Here is a 20613-nt window from a genome sequence, read left to right as displayed (position 1 = left end):
GGCCGACAGGAAGTGATGTCGTCGTCTGAGACAGCAGAGAGGAGCCAGTTAAACAATGAGGTTTCTTTACAAAGATCAATTAAAGGACAAGTTCGGTATTTTACACTTAAAGCCCTGTTTACAGATCGTATCTGATGAAATAGAACGGTTAAGATTAAAATTTGGACACATGCTCCTGTCCCGAGAATTTTAGGTTTATTTTGCTTTTGTGGACCTATTTTGCCAAACGCGTCACACCCGTGATTCTTCCGTTGAGAGCTTGAATAATAGACTCTCCAGCCCAGTTGGTGGCGATAATGCACCTTTGCCAATTGCAAGCAAACCACGGGCATTTCATTGAATACACAGAAGAAGCAGAAGAAGAAGCGGCGGAGTAATACCGTAAAGGTGCTGCGGTCTCACAGCACGTCCTATTAAGTCAATGGAGTTGGACAAAAACTACGATAAAACCTGTTGGAATGCATCTTTTTCAGCGATTTTTGAGTGAACATATCAGTGAACACCCCTGACCACTCGGTGAGTTTCACGTCTTTGTAAACGAAAGTTTAATGTGTTTTTAGGACGGAATCTTCAAGTGCATATAGACAACCATTGTGGGGGTGGGGGGGGGAAGCGAAATAAACCTAAAATTCTCGGGACAGCAGCATGTGTCCAAATTTTAATCTTAACCGTTCTATTTCATCAGATACGATCTGTAAACAGGGCTTTAAGTGTAAAATACCGAACTTGTCCTTTAAGAAATTAGGTTTACTTGATTATTCAGTAAAACGATGTTATTGTGAATATTATTGTCACTTGTTCATCATTGTGTCAGTGTTTTATTCTCTGACTTTAGCTGAAGCTTCTTTACACGAAGAACAACATAGTGACGAAACGCGTTTGTCCGTTCAGGGCCACCGTAGAAACATGTCGCAGAACACAAGCCCACTACCATGCTTTCACGGCCGAAACATGTGGTGTGTTTGACTTTACCCGTGTTTAAACCGGACTCGTTTCTTACGGTTCTGGTTTCTGTCTCCGTCTTCTTTATTGAGAGCATCTGATCATTTATATTCTGTTTAATGTGTTTTCAGCCAAGAAGGACAAAAGATGTGAAGTTGAGCTGGTGGACTTTGAGATTCCCACATCGTTCTGGTGGGAGCTGAAGCATCTGGCCGACCGCCTGATGGAAAACATCAACGGTGATGACATTTTCTTATCAGAGTTTTCAAGTAAATCTTGTGGCAACTGGCTGAAATATTATATAATTTAAATTTTATTTCAGTTAACGTTTTATTTTATTTTATAAGTAACACTTTTTTTTATGGTTTTAGTTAACTGTAATAACCCTGCACTATAATTGCTATAATATTTTTTTAAATTTTTTTTTTATAAAAATTTTTTTTTACATTTTTTTAAATTAATTTTTATTTCAGTTTTGGGGATTTTTAGTATATCAAGTCTGTGTTTTTATTTTAGTTTTATTAGTATTTTGAATTTTAGTTCAATTTTTAGTACTTTTGTTATGTGCTTTTGTCTTTTTTATTTATTAAAATTTTGCTATTTAGGTTTAGTTTTAGTTTTCCTTTTCAGTTAATAATTTTAGTGCTTCATCTTTTATTGCCCACTAGAGATAAACCGATATTATTTTTTTATTACCGATACCAATTATTTGCATGTTTACGTGCCCGATAACCGATATACAGAACCGATATTTATTTATTTTATTTCTGTTTTATGGCAAATTATATTTACCGATATGAAACCGATATTGCAAAACCGATACCCGATTATGGGAAAATGCTTAAATATCAGGAAAATATCGGTAAAACAGATTATCGGTAGATCTCTAGTGCCAAGGAAAGATTTCAAATTTTCTTTGAGTTTTTTTATCTAATATTTATACTATATTTTATTTCAGCTTTATTTCAATCAACAGAAATACTTGTAAAAGTTGTAATTCTAGTTAATGCATCAAGTTAAACTAAAGGCAACTAGCTCAAATATATATATATAATTACATTTTATTTCAGTTAATGTTTATTTTATTTCAAGTAACAAATGTTTTTTATGGTTTTAATTAACTGTAATAACCCTGCACTATATTTCTATATTCTCTAAATTTCTACATTAAAAGTTCGGTGATGTTCAACTGTGTTTTTTTAACAAATCAAACTCTGATGTTGCGTTTCTTCACAGTCTTCGTGTCGAATCTGACGGCCTGCGCTGCTCTTCAGACTCTGCTGACGGTGTGTCACCGGAAGAGACCCAAACTGTGCAATAAGCTCAACAAGAGCATCATGGGATACCTGACGTCACTCAGCTCGGCTCCTGGAGTCAGGTGAGGAAGATCATCGAGCGCTGTGTAAATACGCTCGTTTTCGTCTATAAAAAAATGTCGTTGGCGAAAATAATGACGAAAATATATATTTTTATAGATGAAAACGAGACTGTAACTAAATAAAAAACTGTTTTAAATGACAAAAACTCTGATGAAAATCTATTTACATTTTCGTCAACGAATAAAAGCTAGACGAAGATGTTAGGTAGGGATGATTTGGGAAGAGATCCAGTCAGAGCTGATCGTAAACACACGTGCATCAGTGCATTGGATCCGCGCATTCGCTCTTAAAGTGACAGTGCTCAATAAACCTAATGGGTAATAAACCCTTAATATTAATCAAACAACAAAAGAAAAAGAGAAAAGCATTCACTGCTCTTTAATAGCTTTAATAAGGATTAATTATATTTAATTTATACAAATAAATTATGAATGATGTATTCAAGTTGTTTTAAAGAATGCATATATCATTAATTGAAAAGAAGATTGTGTTCTACTTTAGGAAAAGTGATTTTAATTCTTTTAATTCAGTCACAACAGTCAATCTGTGTCTGTATTGCATGTTCAAACTTTAAAATCATTCATATTAACTGCTTAATATTTATTTTTTTCTCCGGGAGTATAAAATGGGTTTGGAAATTTTAGAGAAATTCTAAATGAATGCATTACAATTTGACTAAACCCATTATTAGACTAAAACTACTGTAGATTTAGTCAACTAAAATCTTATTGTATTTTGTCGCTTAAAACTAAAACAAGTGTGACTAAAAATAACTCTCCAGTCCAGGGTTATTATCGTTTACTAAAAGCATAACTATTAAAAAACTTTTCTGTTCATGAAATAAAGCTGAAATATATGGAAGCTTGTTTCCGCCACAGAATAAAACATTTTAAAAGATAATTGCGACTTTTTATCTCGCAATTCTGACTTTATTTCACACAATTCTGACTTTATATCTCGCAATTCTGACTTTTTATCTCGCAATTCTGACTTTATTTCACACAATTCTGACTTTATATCTCGCAATTCTGACTTTTTATCTCGCAATTCTGACTTTATTTCACACAATTCTGACTTTATTTCACACAATTCTGACTTTATTTCACACAATTCTGACTTTATATCTCGCAATTCTGATTGTATATAAAGATATAAAGTCAGAATTGCGAGAAATAAACATGCAATTCTACGAAAAAAAGTCAGAATTTCAAGTATATTTCTCGCAATTGCGAGTTTATATCTCATAATTCTGACTTTATAACCTGCAATTGCGACTTTATATCATGCAATTCTGAGATAAAAAGTCAGAATTGAGAGATTAAAAAGTCGCAATTACCTTTTTTATTTTTCACTCTGTGGCGTAAACAAGCTTCCATAGAAATACAATTATAATATTAGTTGGAAAACTTAAACTACACAAAATTTGAAATGTTGAAGAAGCACTAAAATTATTAAGTGAAAAAAATAAAATAATTTAAACCGAAATTAAAAACAAATGAAACCTAAGAAATAAAGACTATGAATAAAACTAAATCAAAATTTGCTGTCAAAATGAGCTCTGATCGAGCGATAGATGCACTGTACAAAAAGTATTGTTGGTTTAACCTAAAAAGGAAGTAATCTGGTTGCTTTAACATTTTAAGTTCATCGAAATTAAAAAAATTGAGTTGATACAATGAAGGATATTGCTTTAATCAACAGAAACTCAAAATATGATGTTATCTGAACCACATAAATGATCTAAGCTGATTTGATAAAAGAAAAAATGCTGTGATGATAAATCATGTAAATAATAGTTTGCAGTGTGGATGTACTGACTCGTAACTCTGTTTCTGCCTCAGTCCTCTCCTGGTGTTCATGAAGGACCCGTCCGGGAGTCATCTCCTACAGAAGATCTTCAAGATCTCCCAGAAAGCTTTGCTGCGAGACGTTTACAGGAACCACCTGAGATCTCACCTGATGCCTCTGGCTCTTCATCCCATCGCAAACTTCCCCATCCAGAGCCTGATCGCAGCGTCCACACCCTTCAAACTGGTGATGCTTTCTTTACCAGTGCTAGTGATGTTTCGCATCTTCTTTACAGGGTTCCCAAGCATCCTTAAAAAGTCTTAAATTAGATTTTTTTTTTTTCTTTCAATTTAAAGGGATAGTTCACCCAAAAATTTAAATTAGCCCATGATTTATTCACCCTCAAGCCATCCTAGGTGTACAGTACAGGCCAGAAGTTTGGACACATTACTATTTTTAATGTTTTTGAAAGAAGTTTCTTCTGCTCATCAAGCCTGCATTTATTTGATCAAAAATACAGAAAAGAAAATGTAATATTGTGATATATTATTACAATTTAAAATAATTGGTTTTCAATTTATTATACTTTAAATTATCATTTATTTCTGTGATGCAAAGCTGAATTTTCAGGATCATTACTCCAGTCTATCACATGATCCTTTAGAAATCATTCTAATATTCTGGTTTATTATGAGTGTTGGACACAGTTCTGCTGCTTAATATATTTGATGAATAAAAGGTTAAAAAGAACTGCATTTATTCAACAAAAAAATAAAAATAATTTCTAATAATATAAATCTTCTTTACTATCACTTTTTATCAATGTAACACATCCTTGCTGAATAGAAGTACTGATTTATTTCAAAAAAAGAAAGAAAAAAAAATGACTGACCAGTAGTGTATATTGCTGTTACAAAAGATTTCTATTTTTAAAACATTTGCTTCTTTTTTTTTAAATTATTTATTCATCCAGGGTTTCCGCGGGGTTGTAAAAGGTAGTAAATTAAATTATGCCAAATTAAGGCCAGTAAAAAGTAGTAAAAAGTAGTAAACGTCATCTGACGAGGTAGTAAATTTTCCGGTTAGATTTTCCGTTTGGCGAGTAAATCTCAAAAGGCTATCCGCCACACTGGCGGGTGAATGTTCATCATACCAAAATAGTAATAAAAAAATATTACAATTGCCTTTTGTAATGTTATGATGCCTGGAAATTAGTTAAAATCTCCTGCGAATCTAGAACGAGCGAGCGAGCAAAAGCGCGCATGCAAACCGTGTAGCGAGCGCCCGGCAGAGAGGGAGAGACCTTGCGCGTGTGTGTGTGTGTGTGTGTGTCTCTCTCTCTCTCTCTCTCTCTCTCTCTCTCATGCAGTGGTGACGCGTTCATATAAACGGCACCTAAACGCTGTAAAAAAATATATTATGACATTTTAATTGTTTATTAATAAACAAGTGTTTCTGTGTCAGCTGCAAAGATGAAGTTGACACTGACTCGCGATCTTCGCAGTAGTGAACGCGCCGGAGAAAAATGCATTTCTTACGGATTAGCCTATAGCCTACTTTTATTTAGTTTTGAATGGTTCTGTTTAAAAGTAGAAATTTCAAGCTTTCTGTAGATAATAGATATAGGATATTTCTAATTTGTTTAGGTCTGTGAGGCGAGTAGCCTAGTACGCTGGGTTTCGGTTCATGTCTGAACGTGTTGTGATTATACAAAATAATGAAACATGGATTAAAATTAAGATAAAATTAATACAAAACGAAATTCGTTTCAAAGAGAGGCTTTGTGTTTTCTGTTTGATGTCTTAAGTTTTAAGTTTTAAAAGCATCCTTAATGGAGAACGAACGGTTAGGCTACATAACATGTTTTTTTCCTCAAATGCAAACACGAAATAAAAGACAAAATTCTTTTTAACAAGACAATTTTTGGGGAAAAAATATGTATTTATAGCTTTTGAAAAAAAATCTGGATGGATTAATAGCGTTTTGGAAAAAAATCTGGATGGATTTATAGCGTTTTGGAAAAAAATCTGGATGGATTTATAGCGTTTTGAAAAAATAAATCTGGATGGATTAATAGCGTTTTGGAAAAAAATCTGGATGGATTAATAGCGTTTTGGAAAAAAATCTGGATGGATTTATAGCGTTTTGAAAAAAATCTGGATGGATTTATAGCGTTTTGAAAAAAATCTGGATGGATTTATAGCGTTTTGGGAAAAAATATGGATGGATTTATAGCGTTTTGGAAAAAAATATGGATGGATTTATAGCGTTTTATAGCCAGGTTGTAAAAATACAGTATTGTGTATTGTGTCAATATGTCACCTCTAGTGTGTGGCCCGGCCCTTTGTTTATTTTTCTGTATTTGGCCCTCACTAAAAAAAGTTGTGAGTTGGACAGTGCTTGGCTTGTGTCTAGTGTTGAAGTTATTTGTTTATTAATGAAATACTGTTATTATAGTGTACAATTGCACTTTATTATTACACATTGTGTAGCTGTTCATTCTAAAGGTCCAGTCTGTCTTCTTTTTTATGTAATTGTTACTCTTTGACATATTGAGTAAATCCTATGGACCAAGGCCTGTTGTGATATCTTGATTAATCCAAGTCCTATGGTAGAGTTCCCTCTTACTTGAATGTAGCTCACTCACTTGCCCTAACACACATGCACACTCACATACACCTACAGAACCTCTCCTGACTTTCTCTTTCTCGCTCTCTCTGGTTCTCTATCTCTCCTTCCCAGTGTTGAAATTAAGTTATAATTGCCTCATTAAATTGTGATTAAATATGTTATTAATTCATTTTGGAAAGATATTTCATGTCTTTACTTGTCACTTTACTTAACACTTAACACTGCTACAGTTGAAGTTTGAAGCCGTGTTGGTAGTAAAAATATTGTGATGGTAGTAAAATAGGTAGTAAAAAGGTAGTAAATTCAATTTAAGAATCTCTGTATAAACCCTGTCATCAAAGTATCCTAAACAAGTATCACAGGTTATGAAAAAATATTAAGCAGCAGAACTGTTTCCAACTTGGATAATGAATCATCATATTAGAATGATTTCTAAAGGATCATGTGATACTGGAGTTTTAAATTGTAATAATATATCACAATATTACATTTTTTTGTGTGTTTTTGATCAAATAAATGCAGGCTTGATGAGCAGAAGAAACTTCTTTCAAAAACATAAAAAATAGTAATGTGTCCAAACTTCTGGCCTGTACTGTATATGACTTTCTTCTTTCAGACGAATACAATCAGAGTTATATTAATAAATGTCCTGGCTCTTCCAAGCTTTATAATGGCAGTGAATGGCTGTTTCTGTTTTGAAGTCCATAAAGTGCATCTAACCATCATTTGAAACGCAAAAGAGGAATCAATTCGGTGTTCGAGCGCTGTCTGAAACACGTCTCTCTCTCTCTCTCTCTCTCTCTCTCTCTCTCTCTCTCTCTCTCTGCGTGTGTGTGGCTGTACGCACATATAACGCTCGATTCCCGATTTTCACCTCTTCCGCGTTTAAAATTGTTTGAATGTGTAAATTGGCAAGACAAAACACGTCCAAATTATAAACTTTCACTCGATGATGCTAGGGGTGTGCGATATGACGATTTTTGATCATGGACGATTAAAATGTCTCCACGATCTGCTTTTGAAGAAATATCGTAGAATCGTGCATTATATCTGTTCTGGCGCCTCTGTCCCAACATACTGAACAACGCCACGTATATTCAGATCAAATGTTAACGCAGTAGAACGGGACTACAGTTCACAAAAGTTCATAATTTGCATGTGCTTTAATGCCTTGTCGGTTAAACATTTATTTTGCGTGCTGATGCGCTGTTCTAACGTGTGTGTTTCTCAGCGCGTACATGCGAAGCTCACATGCACTAAAAGCCTGTCTACCAGCGCCTGGATACTGGTCTAAGTTATCTTTCGAGTCTTATTGTGCTAATACTGTCAAATACACACAAGGTTTACATAAACAAAGTCAGTGATGTCTAAAGTGAAAGCAAACTTGAGAAAATTGAGAGAAAATCTGCTTGTCAAATGCGTGTATATTAGACGCGTCGCTCGCAGCTCTTAAAGAGACAGTAGCAATGGTAAACACGCTGCCGCTTGTCCTTAAAGGGATAGTTCACCCAAAAATAAAAATTCTCATTATTTACGCACTCTAATGTTGTTCCAAACCTGTATTAATTTCCTTCTAATATTTTCTAATATTTTTCTAATATTAATATTTTGAAGAATGTGGCTATACAAACAGTATAGCTGGTCCCCATTGACTTTCATAGGAGAAAAATATACTATGGTAGTCACTGGGGTATATCAACTGTTTGGTTACCCACATTCTTCCAAATAACTTTTATTTTCAACAGAAGAAAGAAACTTATTCGAGTTTAAAACAACTTGAGAGAGTAAATTATGACAATTTGAATTTTTAGGAGAACTATCCCTTTAATGTTAATAAAACAACAAAATGCAAAGAGAAAATCTCTCACTGCTCTTGACTGATAACTTTAATAGTAGCTTTAATAAGTATCAATTTATAATTTATACAGTGAAGTCTATGTTTTGTTTTATTTTCATATTTGTTCATTTAATTACTTTCTTCAATGCTACTGTTAAATACACCTGTAGCTGAAAACATAAAGCACTGTTTATGTAATTTGTATATTAAGTTGTGTATGTTGTTTAATGTGTATCTTTGATCTTAATATTTAATAACAAAGAAAATAAATGACACACATTTTAATCTTCGCCCCTGTCTGCCATTCTTTTTTATTTTATATTTTGTTACCTAAGGCTTTGTTTTTAAAATATGGACATTAGATTGGCTGTAATGCTCAGTCACAAAATAGTAAAACCAACATAAAAAAGAATCGTGATAAAATCGTTAATCGTGATTTTTCCAGAAAAAAATCGTGATATGATATTTTTGCCATATCGCCCACCCCTACTATGATGGTTAAATTTAGCAGTTAATCCACAAACTGCAATCCGTTTCACCCCTATTAAAGAGTCTTAAATATTTTTTTACATTTAAGGCCATAAAAAGTCTTATTTTTACTTTTGAGATGTCTTAAAGTTTAGATGACACTTTGACTTTGATGCATCTAAATACTTTCACTGCGCGATGTATGCATACATCTAATCAGTTTAGGAGAATACGCCCTTATATAGGTCAGAAATGCAGCTGGAAATCAATTTAAGTTCGAGATGCATGTTTTTGTCATTATTGCACACCTCTAATGTACAGTATTCATTTGTAATTTTACTTTGACTTAAAAAAAAAAAGTGCAGGAACCATGTATTTCCTTTAACATGTGCCTCTTATTTCCACCTGCTCAGTTCCTGAAGATCTTCGACGAGTTGATGGAGGGTTTCGAGGCGATTCTGGCGGCGGGGAACATCGCGGTCGTGGTGCAGATGGTGGAGAGCTGCGTTCAGTGGGAGGAGAGGCAGGGAGAACTGCTACAGCGCCTCCTGCAGGTCAGGAGGAATTACTGCACTAATCTATAATTGTAATCAACACATGTCTGCAGTTAAAGGTGCAGTGTGTAAGTTTTAGCACATCTAGTGGTGAGTGTGTGAACTGCACCCAACAGAAGTTACGGTGGCCGACAGGAAGTGATGTCGTCGTCTGAGACAGCAGAGAGGAGCCAGTTAAACAATGAGGTTTCTTTACAATAAGAAATTAGGTTTACTTGATTATTCAGTAAAACAGTGTTATTGTGAATATTATTGTCACTTGTTCATCATTGTGTCAGTGTTTTATTCTCTGACTTTAGCTGAAGCTTCTTTACACGAAGAACAACATAGTGACGAAACGCGTTTGTCCGTTCAGGGCCACCGTAGAAACATGTGGATGTAAGCGGACCCGCAGTGTGTGTAGAGAGAAACGCCTCATTCTAAGCTAATAAACACGTAACGCTTCATTATGTAAGGTCTTTATACACCACTGAACACATAGTTATGAATATGATATTGCATTTCTGTCAACAGATCCTCCTAAATATTACACACTGCACCTTTAAAGGGGACATGTCATGCAAATCTGATACCTGAAACCTTTCTCTGCAAGCATGTCAGAAAATAAGCCAATCAGATTTCGCTCTCCTTCTGATGTATGAAGAGGATCTTATTATAACATTACCGGCCCTTAATCTGCACGTTTACACCCACAAGTGACGACAGAGACCAGTTCTAACGCAATGATAAAGATCCAGCAGAGCCTGAAACTGTTGTGTGGTTGAGCACAGACGAGCACTGAACACTATTGACCAGAACATGTCACCGCTGTCTTATAAACACCTCAGGAACTGTGGACACTTGTGGAGAAGTTAAACATGATGATGAGATGATCAATGTAACTCCACAACAACTACAGAAATGTCTCCACTAACATTCAGAAACTCTTCCTGAGTCTCTCCGTAAGGCTGCACTCGCTACTGGTTATTCTGGGATTCCGGATGAGTGAGATTGGCCTGTTCTGTTATTGCCGGAGTTTCTGAAGCTCGTGTAAAGACTCCGCCCTCCTCTGAACGGAGGCGGAGCAACAGCTCATTTGCATATAAAGAGACACACACAAAAACAGTGTGTTTTTGCTCACAGCCAAAATGGGGCAAATTTGACAAGCTAAAATAAATGATCTGGTATTTTGAGCTGAAATTTTACAGACACATTCTGGGGACGCCAGAGATTTATATTACATCTTGTGAAAAGGGGCATAATATGTCACCTTTAAAACTGCCCCGTTATGCCTTTTCGGATATGACCTTTCATGCAGTGTGTATTAGAGCTGTTTGTGAATGTAAATGGTCTGCAAAGTTTCAAAGATCAAAAGAAAGGAGCATTCTGAACTGCATGAATTTTTTTAGATGGTAACTAATTTGCATAATGCCAGCCTATGGTTTTGATTGGCTGAACAGCGTTTGGTTCATGTTGAGGACGCTGTTTCTGTTCGATGCGAATCCACTTGGTTAAACCTACGCCATCGTTACTGTTGTTCATATCACAAGTGCTGAGTTTTCATATGTATCCGGATTAATGTAGACGTAGCCCAAGTCTTTCAAAATCACAAAATTAAATTGTGATTGTGAACTCCCAGTTTCAGTTTCAACTCTCGTTGTTCAACACGTCAACTTAATGTCTTGTTTATTTGAGCATCATGTTTTTTTCTAATCCTATTCCTCATGAATAGTTGATAAAGTCTGGTATTTCATTAAGATCAGCTGATAATAAATGTTAAACTCCATTTCCCATCAGGCCTTTCACTGCAGTGAACCGGCGTCTCTGCAAGTTTCTTGTCTGCCTCTGTTTCTGTCATTCTTGACGTATGAAGTGTATTACAAAACCGAGCCAGCAGAGGGCGACGCCGTCACACAGGTGAGTGTGGATGTAGTGCATTATGGGGACTTTTAATGCCTTGTCCAAACACACACACACACACACACACACACACACACTCTTTGCTCTCGACCACTTGTCTACGTGCATGATGTTTATCCTCTATTTGGCCCAAGTGTTCAACGTGTGTGTAGAACTTTTGATTAATTGAAGGGACACACTTACAGTCCAATGCAAGTGTTTACAGAGCTTTTATTTATTATATTTTCAATACTTTGCATTTTAAAATAAACTTTTTAACAGAAGAGACACATTTTAAATTGTGGTGCTTCTAATTAAGTGATAAAAACAGTTGTACAAAATAGGCCATACTCATCTTTACACCAATAAAATGTGCAACACTTTGTTTTTACTACCAAATTATATGCATCTAATTAATTTAAATTACAGTGGAAATGTTTTCCTCGACATCTCGCGATTTCGGGGCACATGAGCTCCCGAACATAATGCATGATGGGATACGCTTAGCTCCGAATCGGTATTAGGGATAGTGAGGGTTTAGTGTGCATTAAGGGCATTTTTAAGATATGGGACAGTCTTGTGCACTTACTTTCACGCTCTCAAGTGTCCAAGAGTGGGTAGTGTGGGTATTTGGACAAGGCAAACATGTGAACGCAGCTGCAGGAGAGTCTGTATCCCACAATGCAATGCTTTTGGCTCAACCTTCCATTTCCAGTGTGGCAAAAATGAACAAAAAGTAACATCAACCATCTTATTCACTTGATATTTGATCGATTTACACATAATAATCATTATCTTTCCAAGTTTAACTACTAGATGCTGCTGCACAACACTGGATAAACACTGACATTGTGAAATTTTGATATGTATTGTGTAGCTCTAGTTGAAAAAAATAATGTAATAATTATTATAATATATATTATATATTAGAGTATATATTATTATAAAATAAATGATTTTGTCAAGGAGTGAATCTGCATAGAAATTTAAATATTATTAAAATTATTATTATAATTTAATCATTTAAAATGCCTTTTTCCTCTTGAGTTTAAACCATCATTAAAAAAAATGAATAAAAATTGTACAAATAATTAAATATTGAATTATATATTAACTGGCTAAACTGATATAGGTTGTATTATTTTTGCTTCAAATTGCAGGTTTTTAAGATATAAAAATAATGTATCCAAGATCTTAGTTCACCTTTAATGCAACAAAATGCATATATCAAACAAATATAAACTTTTAAGTGACAAAGACAAAATAAAAATCTAGAATTACATGGTTGCATAAGTGTACATAATTTGTAATGAGGCATGGAATTGTTATAACCAATCACATTCAAACTCTTACTGAAAAGAAATAATTCTCTTGTTCAGGATTATTATCGTTAACTAAAAGCAAAACTATTAAAACCATTTCTGTTCATTGAGATATAGCTGAAATAAAATAAACTATAAATATTAGTTGGAAAACTTAAACTGCACAACATTAGAAATTTTGAAGAAGCAGTAAAATTAGTAACTGGAAATAAATAAAAACCAAAACCGAATTTAAAAATAAATTAAACTTAAATAATAAAAACTAATAAAAATGACAAATCACATAAAATGAAGCTAAGATTAACATGAAAACTAAAAATATAAGCTTATTGAAAATTATTATTTTATAAATATGTAGTATGCAATATATAAAGTGCAGTATGTAAAGTGTAAAGTGTAGTATTCAGTATACAGTAAGTAAAGTGTAGAATGCAATATGTAAAGTGCAGTATGTAGTGTAGTATGCCTTATATAAAGTGTAGTGTGGTGTATATAAAGTGTAGTGTGGTGTGTATAAAGTGTAGTATGGTGTGTATAAAGTGTAGTATGGTGTGTATAAAGTGTAGTATGGTGTATATAAAGTGTAGTATGGTGTGTATAAAGTGTAGTATGGTGTGTATAAAGTGTAGTATGCAGTATAAAATGCCATATAGAACATTTTGTATGCAGCAAGTAAAGTGTAGTATGCATTATATAAAGTGTAGTATGGTGTATAAAAAGTGTAGTATGTAGTGTATTATGCCTTACATAAAGTGTAGTATTCAGTGTGTAAAGTGTAGTATGCCTTACATAAAGTGTAGTATTCAGTATGTAGTGTAGTATGCCTTACATAGTGTAGTATGCAGTGTGTAAAGTGTAGTATGCAGTGTGTAAAGTGTAGTATGCCTTACATAGTGTAGTATGCAGTGTGTAAAGTGTAGTATGCAGTGTGTAAAGTGTAGTATGCAGTGTGTAAAGTGTAGTATGCCTTACATAGTGTAGTATGCAGTGTGTAAAGTGTAGAATGCAGTGTGTAAAGTGTAGTATGCCTTACATACTGTAGTATGCAGTGTGTAAAGTGTAGTATGCCTTACATAGTCAAGTCAAGTCAAGTTTATTTGTATAGCGCTTTTCACAATACAGATTGTATCAAAGCAGCTTCACAGTATTAAATTTAAATAATACAACAGTTTATTTCAAGAGGAATTTATTGATTGATAAAATTTAATTAAATATCCCCAAAATATCCCCATAGTGTAGTATGCAGTGTGTAAAGTGTAGTATGCAGCATGTAGTGTAGTATGTAGTGTGTAGTGTAGTATGCAGTGTGTAAAGTGTAGTATGCAGTGTGTAAAGTAGTATGTAGTGTAGTATGCAGTGTGTAGTGTAGTATGCAGTGTGTAAAGTGTAGTATGCAGTGTGTAAAGTGTAGTATGCAGTGTGTAAAGTGTAGTATGTAGTGTAGTATGCAGTATGTAGTGTAGTATGCAGTGTGTAAAGTGTAGTATGCAGTGTGTAAAGTGTAGTATGCAGTGTGTAAAGTGCAGTGTGTAAAGTGTAGTATGCAGTGTGTAAAGTGTAGTATGCAGTGTGTAAAGTGTAGTATGCAGTGTAAAGTGTAGTATGTAGTGTAGTATGCAGTATGTAGTGTAGTATGCAGTGTGTAAAGTGTAGTATGCAGTGTGTAAAGTGTAGTATGCAGTGTGTAAAGTGCAGTGTGTAAAGTGTAGTATGCAGTGTGTAAAGTGTAGTATGCAGTGTGTAAAGTGCAGTATGTAGTGTAGTATGCAGTGTGTAAAGTGTAGTATGCAGTGTGTAACGTGCAGTATGCAGTGTGTAACGTGTAGTATGCAGTGTGTAAAGTGTAGTATGCAGTGTGTAAAGTGTAGTATGCAGTAGGGATGGGCATTCGATTACATTTTCTTTGTCGATCGTCGGGAGAATTAACGATCGACTATCGATTAATCATTAATATTTTTATATTGAAATTCATTATTTCTTTAACTTTTTATAAATTAAAAAATGCAATGAAAATACAAAAATACAGTTTGTTTGTCCTCGATGAGATCTTTATTACAAGAAGATCAACTTGTGGCAGTGAAACTGGACGTTCGGTAGACTTGAAGATTCCTGCGGTGCTCTAAACCAGCGGAACCTGCAGCTGCGAGCCGGCGTTCTTAAACAGAGACCCATGGCCACTTCATCCATTTTCTGTGATCGGATAGCTATCCGCTCGTGAAAAGACCAAATCTAAATGCCCTCCGAAACACATTCGAGACGGATTTAAATCCGAATGCTCAAACCAGGAGGAGATCTGAGACGCATTCCAGACGAAACTGGACAAGAGTAAATGCATCTGGTTGTTGAAACCACATGTGTAAATTTGACTTATCCCAAAAATGATAAGAAATAAACGTGTGAGAGCGTGTTATAGGCTATATGTCATGTTATATCCAGATATGACGACGCTACTTCAACACGCATCACCACCGATGAGCATCTGTTCATCAAGCCAACGTGCAAACTATCGCAAATCAAAGTGAAAGTAATTTCATCAACACACAATCATCTTCATTAAAAGTAAAGAACCGAAATGATCTTACCAGGGCTGTTGCTGCAATATCTTGTTGCGGTCTTTGATTTAGAAATTTTCGCTGATGATCAATAAAATGCAGCTCATATCAGTTGCTTTCGATGATGTGCAACAATTTAAATATGCATATAGCGCTGGAATTCAAGATCGGATTTATATCCGTTTTGCAAAAACACATTTATGTGACCAGGTGTAAATGGAATCGTTTTGATAAATCAGATAGCTATCCGATCTGAGAAAACGCATGAAGTTCCCATAGAACTTCTGCACCAGTCTACTGATTTCTGTTGAGAAAGATAAGCATGTTGACATGATCTGGGATCAGACGCGACCGCAACCTGGTGACAGCCAGTCCAGCCGCTGAAAACACCCGCTCTGAGGGGACTGACGTTCCCGGGATGCGCAGGTACCTCCGCGCTAAAATTAATTCCATTGCTTCAAGACTCACACTACGCAACGCAACCTGCATTAGTTTAATCGATAACAAATAAACGTGATCGACGAAATTCTTAACGATCAATTATCGATCGTCGATTAATCATGCCCATCCCTAGTATGCAGTATGGTATGCAGTGTGTAAAGTGTAGTATGCAGTATGTAGTGTAGTATGCAGTGTGTAAAGTGTAGTATGTAGTGTAGTATGCAGTGTGTAAAGTGTAGTATGCAGTGTGTAAAGTGCAGTATGCAGTGTGTAAAGTGCAGTATGCAGTGTGTAAAGTGTAGTATGCAGTGTGTAAAGTGTAGTATGCAGTGTGTAAAGTGTAGTATGCAGTGTGTAAAGTGTAGTATGCAGTGTGTAAAGTGCAGTATGCAGTGTGTAAAGTGCAGTATGCAGTGTGTAAAGTGTAGTATGCAGTGTGTAAAGTGTAGTATGCAGTGTGTAAAGTGTAGTATGCAGTATGCAGTGTGTAAAGTGTAGTATGCAGGTGACATGCTCTGTCTGTGTGTTCAGGCTTCTCCTCAGGCTTTCTCAGTGTGTTATCACGGCTCTCGGCTGGTTCAAGCGCTGGCCGGGTTTAAAGAGCGATCGGTTCTGATGAACAGCCTTCATGACCTCTGCCCCCGTGACCTCTTGACCTTCGCCACCGACCCCTTCGGGAGCCACGCGCTTCAGGTGATGGTGACGCTGGCCAGCGATAAGGGCCGGGGGAAGATCCTGAGGAAGATGGAGGTAAAGCTTCACAAACACTACGCAGCTCAGCTCTGTCTCTAACACGCTTGAATTAAAGGTGCAGTGTGTAAGATTTACGAGGATCTGTTGACAGAAATACAATATCATACACATATCTATGTTTTCAGTGGTGTATAAAGAGCTTATTTCCTATTTCCCTTAAGTTGAAATAGCCAATTTGCGCCAACATGTTTCTACGGTGGCCCTGAACGGACAAACGCGTTTCGTCACTATGTTGTTCTTCGTGTAAAGAAGCTTCAGCTAAAGTCAGCGAATAAAACATTGACACAATGATGAACAAGTGACAATAATATTCACAATAACACTGTTTTACTGAATAATTATATAAACCTAATTTCTTAATTGATCTTTGTAAAGAAACCTCATTGTTTAACTGGCTCCTCTCTGCTGTCTCAGACGACGACATCACTTCCTGTCGGCCACCGTAACTTCTGCTGGGTGCAGTTCACAAACTCACCACTAGATGTGCTAAAACTTACACACTGCACCTTTAAGCTGAAACTCAGGTTTCATTGGACATTTTTAAAGTGATTTTGAAAGATTTGGAGACAGAAACACTGACTTATGTATTGATTTACTTATTTTATTATTAAATTTGCCTGTGTGTTTTCTATATATGTATGTATGAATGTTATTTGTTAAACCCATGCGAGTTGTGTTGCTGATAATCTTCAGGACGCTCTTACAAAAGGGATTTTTGATCTCAATCTGCTTTCTTTCCTGGTAAAATAAAGGTTATCATAATAATAATAATCTGAATTATGTAATCTCTGTGTCAGGACATGTATGTGGATCTGGCGTGTTCGATGTACGGCAGTCGTTTGCTGGAGGCCGTGTGGAACAGCGCCACCATCAGTCAGAGGAAGAGAATAGCAGACAAACTCGGTGAGAAAACATGCTTTCATGAATGAATACATTTTTCACCAGATAAACTGAAATAAAAATGAAAAACAATAATTAATTATTTAATAAATTAATAATTTTTCACCAGATGACTTAAATAGCTCTATTTGAAAAGAATTTAAAAAAATTAAACCCCAGAACAACATCATAAAAGCAATTTTAGTAAGTGAGGAATTTATAAAATTGTAGCTTTTTATAAATAAAATTATAATTTACTATTGCATGCATTTAGAGCCCAGAGCCCGGAAATGATTATTATTATTATTATTTTTCAGAGAGCTTATTTTATTTAATTTTAATATTATTATTTTTTATGCAGGTTTTTTGGAGATTTTTTTTTAATTTACCTTTAAATGTCTAGATTTGATAAATAACTAATAAATAAATCGCAATTTAATTAATATTAAATCGCATATTATTTCAACTTAAATTCAAAATGACTCACAATTTCATCCAAAACCCTTTTAATTCAGCTCAAAATATCTTACATTTGGGTGTCTTTGCCGACCTCTAATAAAAAATTATATACCATGATATTTCATGACTCTAGATGGCCTTATATCTCTATATTCCGCTGGGTCCTAAAGTCAGTTCGCTTCAGTGTGCATTCAGATACACATGTATTATAAACATTATAAAATAATTTTTTGTTAAAGTTTTTGCATTTTTAGTTTGAATTTTGAGCATTTTTTGTTTTTCATTCCTAAGGTTACTTTTTAAAATTTCAACCACAAAACTCCTCAAATTCATTCAAAAAGAAATGTGTGTATTCGTGGTTCAAGTGCGACAAAAGTCCTGAGGTCTTGGACGCCTCTGATGAACACTCAATTTTTAACTAAATGATTTCTGGGTCAAAATGACCCGAGGGAAGGATGAGGTTAATATGAGCGGAGACGTTATTTTATCTTGATCATGTTCTTGACGTGTTCTTGACATGTTCTTGATCATGTTCTGATCATGTTCTGGTCTCTCAGTCCCCAGTGAATCTCAGCTTCGACCCGATCGGTTTGCGAGGCACATCTGGGCCAAATTCGGTCTGACGTCGTTCCTGAAGCGCCAGGGCGACTGGATGGAAGTGCAAACGGGAGAGTCGAAGAAGAGGAAGATGTTCAGGGATATTCTGGAGTGATGAGTTCACTCACAGAGACGTTCCACAAACTCCTGTGGATGTTGTGAATCATTCCAGCTGAACGACGACGCCATCCGAGAGACGTTTTACTCATGAGGAAGTTTCATAGAATCGCTTTTGAAGATGCATTTTTGAATAAAAAACATCAAAACATGATATTATTGCGTATGTGTGTGCAACACATCTGACTGATGTATGCGACAAATCATCCAGAAGTGACATCGTTAACCACAGGCCATAAATCATAACCACTGGATACCTGATCAAACTTTCACAATAGCATTTTTACACACATAATAATGCCTATTTTTAAATTTTTAGGGCTGCGCAATATTGGAAAAAATTACATTGTGATATTTGTTTTTCTATGATATATATTGTGATGTGAAACTATGATATTATATATAATTTTTTTTTTTTTACATTTTCATGAAAAGTTAAGACTACATATTAGACAATTTTCTTTTATTAATATAAATTAATTAATAAATTTTTCACCGGATGACTTGGGAAAAAAAATCTTGAATTAATTTAAATTAATGGAATTAGTGGAAATCATGAATAAATATAAATTAATAAATTAATCATTTTATTTAATTAATACTTTTGTGTTGAAAGAAATCATGAATTTAAATTAATGAATTAATCATTTTTCACCAGATAACTTGGAAAAAAAATCATGGATAAATATTAATTGAATTAAAAGTTCACCAGACGACTTCAAAGAAATCATGAATTAATCTAAATGAATAAATTAAGATTTTTTGACATCATGAGGACAATCATAAGTTAATGAATTAATCATTTTTCACCAGGTAACTTAAAAAAAATATGAATTTAAATTAACTTAATTAGCACTTTTTCACCAGAAGACTTGGGTCACATGAATTAATATAAATTAATTAGTAAATAATTTTTCACCAGGTAACTTGGAAAAAAAATATTAATTTAAATACATTTAATTAGTACTTTTTCACCAGATGAAACAAATCATGCATTACTATAAATTAATGAATTAATTTTTCACTAGCATGAATTAAAATAAATGTAATTCATACTTTTTCACCAGATGAGTTGAATATCTCTATTTGGAAAATAATTAAACCCCAGAACGTCTCCATAGGAGAGTGGTTTTATAGTCATTGAATCTCAGCCTTCATAAATACAAACATTAGGAATGTGACTCTTGTGTTTCTGTAACTGCACACAGAGGTCAGAGAAGGATGTGCTGGTTGTTGTGCACATGCATCTTCAGCATGAGGTTAGCAGTGTTGTCCCGCTGAGTGAAGGTCAGGCAGCTGCGATCTCCTCTATCTGTGTGGGAGAGACTGAGGAGGAACGTCAAACCCCCGAATCTGATCATCGGGGCGACGTGACATTCAGCTGAGGAATTCTCCTGATGCAGTCAAAACCAAAGAGCTGATAGAGCCTCGGAACGCCAGCAGTTTCACACGCCTGAGCTCTGAACGCACGCGTCATGTGATGGGAAATATTTCACTTTTATTGTGAATTATTCATATTTTAGATTAGCAACTTTGATGTTGGTCTGACAAAGCCATTTGAAAGCTTTATAAACTTTAAATTGAGTGAAGTGGAAAGACAAAGAGAGAAAGACATTGCTAGCATGAATTAACATGTTGCTAGTATGATTTAACACTTTTCTAACATGAATTAGCATGTTTTAACACATTGTTAACATGCTTTAGCATTTTGCTAGCATGTTTCAATACGTTAACATGATTTAACAGTTTGCTAACATAAATAAGCATGTTGCTAACATGTTTTTAGCATGTTGCTAGAATAAATGAGCATGTTCTCGCACATTGCTAACATGATTTAGCAGTTTTGAGCACATTGCTAAGATGCATTTTTATATTGCTGCCATTTATAAAAATATTATTAGCATGAATTAGCATATTGTTAACATTTAGCATTATATATGTTGATAACATGTTTCAGCATGTTGCTAGCACGTTATTTCATGTTACCAAATTGTTCAATCATGATGCTAGCATTTT

The 20613-nt window shown here is 34.8% G+C and overlaps 1 protein-coding gene across 1 annotated transcript in view; it reads left to right on the top strand.

Annotated features, from left to right (window-relative positions):
* The window catches only part of LOC309491476 (nucleolar protein 9-like), a 30332-nt gene extending 11581 nt beyond the window's left edge, over positions 1-18751 (top strand). The window contains exons 5-12 of the mRNA XM_082190534.1: positions 1074-1181; positions 2179-2320; positions 4163-4355; positions 9459-9599; positions 11376-11495; positions 16324-16542; positions 17343-17448; positions 18441-18751. Of these exons, the coding sequence (XP_082046660.1) occupies positions 1074-1181; positions 2179-2320; positions 4163-4355; positions 9459-9599; positions 11376-11495; positions 16324-16542; positions 17343-17448; positions 18441-18595 (1184 nt within the window). The 3' untranslated portion in view covers positions 18596-18751. The remainder of the gene's footprint in view (positions 1-1073; positions 1182-2178; positions 2321-4162; positions 4356-9458; positions 9600-11375; positions 11496-16323; positions 16543-17342; positions 17449-18440) is intronic.
* The last annotated feature ends 1862 nt before the right edge of the window (positions 18752-20613 follow it).

Source organism: Leuciscus leuciscus, assembly GCF_965113295.1.
Source record: "Leuciscus leuciscus genome assembly, contig: HAP1_SCAFFOLD_274, whole genome shotgun sequence".
NCBI lineage: Eukaryota > Metazoa > Chordata > Actinopteri > Cypriniformes > Leuciscidae > Leuciscus > Leuciscus leuciscus.
The sequence above is the reverse complement of the archived record's forward strand: the minus strand, read 5'-3'. Positions and strand labels throughout refer to the sequence as shown.